The following is a 4,323-nucleotide window of genomic DNA, read 5'->3' as shown; positions in this document are numbered from 1 at the left end:
AACGAAAAAAGCAGTTGAAACCGTTATGATCGCACGCAATGAACACAGAGTGATCAACTTGGCGGCGTGCTCGTTTATCCAATCACTGTTGGCACCGCTTACAACTATAGTATCCTAACAGTCAATCAAATGTCTTTTGGGCTCAGCAAAGACGAGCCGGTTCCTACCGTCCCTCGTTAATTAAAATTTTCCTGTAAAAAGGTAGGAGACTTGAAAAAAATAACACTGCACAGCGGGCTCACGCTGTCCTAGCCCTGACAATGGGGTGAAAGTTTACGACACACTTTCCCCCTGTGACACAGTTACCTACGCTCCCATTGGACCTTTGTTAGGCGCTGTCTACTTTCCTCGACTACACGGCCTAATCCAGCTCGTGGAGTGCTGTGTATGCATGTTTGTGTGTGTGCTGCTGAGATTTAACGGTTATTGATTACATCACACCACTTTTGAGGCAACTTTTTCAACAGATGAAATTTAATTAGAGAAGTTTGGAGGTGAAGTGGTTTCGTCCCAAGCATCCAGAAGAATTAAAGGTGACTCTTCTCGTTTGAATGGTTCTCAAAATGCCGTGGCTCGCCGTGAGTATGGAAAAATCACCACTGTTTTGTTCTTATTGCTTGCTATTTGTGGTAAAGAAGTGAAAGCAACCTAAGCCCCACCCAAATTTTGTCCACCCACCGCCACTGGAGACACTTTCACCCAGTGACACAGATACCTACGCGCTCATTGGACCTTTGTTAGGTGCTATCTGCTTTCCGCGACTACACGGCCAAATACAGCTCATAGACGGAATATTCTGATATTTAACAGATATTAATCCCATCAAACCACTATTGAGGCAACTTTTTCATCAGAAGAAAATTAATCAGAGAAATTTGGATGTAAAACGGCTTCGTCCCCGCCATCCAGAAGAATTTAACTTAGAACAAAGGGGTGTAAGACGAAAGTAACTCTCCTCGTATGAATGGTTCTGAAAATGTTGTGGCTTGCCTTGAGTATAGAAAAATTATCACTCTTTTGTTCTTATAGTAGCTTGTTATGTGGTAGTAAAGAAGTGGAAGCAACCTAAGCCCCACCCAAACTTTGGTCCACCAACCGCCACTGGGGGCTAGAAGCGTAATTTTACTATTTCCTCCTAACCTGGTACCTTTAGATTCTCATTTATTTTGTATCAGTCGTATTTTTTTTTAAAGAGGGCAATAGACAAACCCCCCCCCTCCCCGCCCCTTCCAAAAAATAAAACCGAACTCGTTTATGAAAGCTTGAAATACAGTCATCTATATCTAGATTTAGATACTCGCGTTACAGCAAATCTACAACAAATCGCGTTTTTCGTACAAAGGGAATGACAAAGCAACAAATGACCTAAAGATGAAGACGTGCTTATTCTCTGCAGCCTAAAAATTTGGTTACGAATATGGTCTGAAAAATTAATGGACGGTGGTTAAAATGCATGAGTGAAAGTGGATCTACAATTTGTCCCGACTCATCTGATATTTCGGACCTAAATCCAATCCTACCTTTTTGTTTTTGTCAGTACTGAATAAACATTATCACTGACTTACTACCACGTACATTTTGTTTTTATTTAATTGAATAGACTCACATCGGCACAATGGCAGCCAGGTAAAGTTATCAAAAGCAAGACATATGGAAACAACACAGGGAGAAAAGAGATGTGGAAAGTGGGGCCTACCTTTGGCCTTACAACCACTCGCATCTTACATCCGTCCAGGGCTCTAAAACAAAAGAAAACGACCCTCTCCCGCATTCCCGCCACACTCACAAACACCCCCCCCCCCACACACACACGCACACAAAACAACAACAACAACAAAAACAAAACGGACAGTTAAAACAACGGAACAACAATCAAGCAAACGAAGAATCAATCACAAACCCAACAACAACAACAACCCCCCTCCCTCCTCCTCGAGACTTATTAATTTAAAATAACTTACCTAAGTACAGTAAAACCTCATGTGATCTCCATGTCAACGGGAAGTTGTCTAGGTCAAACCCCTTCCTTCTCCTCGTCATACTCCAGTCCGTGGGCTTAGCGCGGGAAATCCAATAGTACGGAAAAGATCTGACATGGCACTGAAAATAAGATGAGCTCAAGCACAGCTCACAGTAGACGCCGAGGACTCTCGTCTGTCACAGGGGGCTACTACGTCATCGTGAGACATGATGTCCCGAGCGAGGCTCCCCCCCTTGTTCCTGCGGAGAGCAGCGGGGAGCGGAGAGCCAGTACTGAGCGACGGACCTGCTGGTGCTGTGTGGCGGGTGAGTGACCTCTGGCACCTGCTCTTGTCTTACTCCAGGTCGTCTGCAACCAGAGGTTTTCGATTTGGTGAGTGATCGTTCGTTGGGTTATCCAGATGGTCTATAACTTTTTAGCCTTTAGCCCAGAGAGGACTGGGGTGGCCCTTGATAGAGCAGCTGTCACGTTCGAGTCAGGATATAAGTGCCAAGGTTTCTGAGGAGTAGGTTTTGAAAGTTTTTTTTTTAACAACGATATCATAACATGTTAAAAACAAACAAACAAACAAACAAACATACAAACAAGATAACATACAAACAAAATCTGTAACATTTTTGTAATCCACTGCCAGGTATGAGAACCAAGGAAAAAGTACCTACCTGTTGTTTTACCAATATATATACACATATGTTTTTCACCCTCGTCACATTTTCTTCTGTGATGGCGGTCGGATGGGGCCCTGGTCTTGCTTTATCACAAATGGCCATGTGTTCACTCTTGAACTTTTTTTACCCAGTATTTCACTGCATCATAACACGTTTTTACAAGAATTGTTAGAAAACATACAAAAATATGACCTAGATCTAGATTGTTCCCCTCAAGATAAAAGAAATTTCATGACAGACCAAATTTCAAGCAAGTCCATATTGATGTTAAAATGTTTGCTAAAAACACAGACGTATTACTATTAGAATTATCATAAACCGCACATTCTCACGTATTTCCGGTTCAGTATGGATCGCACCATTTAACTCAATTTGAGCCAAACGAAGAGTTTGCCTATATTTATGCTTGATGGATCGGCCTTTGGCGTTGCGCTGCGCAGCAAATTTGTTTTTTTCTTTTTTTAAAAAAGAGAGCGATGAGTGGCGGCCATGCCAGTAAACGCTCTCGGAGTTCCAAGTCTATGTTTAGGTATGGTTGTTTGTAGAAAGCACAGATGTTTATTATGGTGCGGTCAAAAATTCGTGGCTCAACTCATTGTCCAATATCTCCTCAACTATCGAACATAAACTCTCCCGCTTTTGCACAGTGACTTTTATCAATTTGTGAACATTTTTTTCAAACTCCTGCACACTGTATTCTAGAAAATTCCTTCATAAATACCAATAAAAAATTCAAATGGGTGGGGTTTTTTTCTGATTCTTAAATGTTTACAGCTGGGGCAATATTGCTTTATTTAATAGCAAGTCAGTCATGTTTTTCTAATCGGGACATTACGCTTATTGAAAGCATGTTTTGAGAACCATAAGTGCAAAAATGTGTTCGCTATAAAAATAATTTCTTGCAACAAGTTTTGCAAGAAAAAATTGTCATTGGTGAGCTGTGACGTAGGCTATAATAATATGCGTAATGAGAATGTGTGTGAGAAGCAGGAAGTGCTGTGAACAATTCCATTTTCCGCGTGAAGGAGATTTATAGCATTTTGTATAAATTTATGCAGAAAAGTTTTTTAATCTAGCCTCAACTGTTGTAGAATAATATATAAGCTAAGACAAATTGATACAAACTGCTGTGCAAAGTATGGGTAACATTGATTTACCCGTTTAAGAGATATTTGAGGATAAGTTGCGCCATGTATTTTGGACCGCACTATACTATCCAAGACTGCACTCTGACGTAATTACGGATCACCATGCAGGGCACCATTTGACTAAATCTGGAAACAAATGAAATGCAAGCAGGGAAAAGTTTCATGGGCACTAGATTTTAGCGAGACTGACATTTTGTTCTTCATTTTGGGCACTCCTGTACAATTGCGGTCCCGTTTAGGGATACTCGTTTTGATCCCACCAACATTTACTTCTGATTCTAAACGATTACTTTTTAATGCGCGTGCCGACAGGCCTATGGAGAGATAGCCAATCAAACCTAATTGCAAAACATCAAATTATGGTCAAATTCAGGGGTGCAAGAAACCTTCTCTTGCCTTGTTAAATACAAGTGAATTTTTACTGCTCATTTTGTAGGCTAGATCTACTGATAAAACATCGATACCGAATATTTAAATCAGTGTCTACATCCAGTAGCCTTTGCTAGTGTGACTTAGTGCTAGATCT

At 41.0% G+C, this 4,323-nt stretch overlaps 1 protein-coding gene across 1 annotated transcript in view; it reads right to left on the bottom strand.

Annotated features, from left to right (window-relative positions):
• Positions 1–4,323, bottom strand: part of LOC101850721 (tolloid-like protein 2) — a 50,935-nt gene that overhangs the window by 36,883 nt on the left and 9,729 nt on the right. Inside the window, exon 2 of the mRNA XM_005099340.2 lies at positions 1,962–2,479. Coding sequence (XP_005099397.1) covers positions 1,962–2,040 — 79 coding nt within the window. The 5' untranslated portion in view covers positions 2,041–2,479. The remainder of the gene's footprint in view (positions 1–1,961; positions 2,480–4,323) is intronic.

The sequence above is a fragment of the Aplysia californica genome, unplaced genomic scaffold (assembly GCF_000002075.1).
Source record: "Aplysia californica isolate F4 #8 unplaced genomic scaffold, AplCal3.0 scaffold00210, whole genome shotgun sequence".
In the NCBI taxonomy this organism is placed as follows: domain Eukaryota; kingdom Metazoa; phylum Mollusca; class Gastropoda; order Aplysiida; family Aplysiidae; genus Aplysia; species Aplysia californica.
The sequence above is the reverse complement of the archived record's forward strand: the minus strand, read 5'-3'. Positions and strand labels throughout refer to the sequence as shown.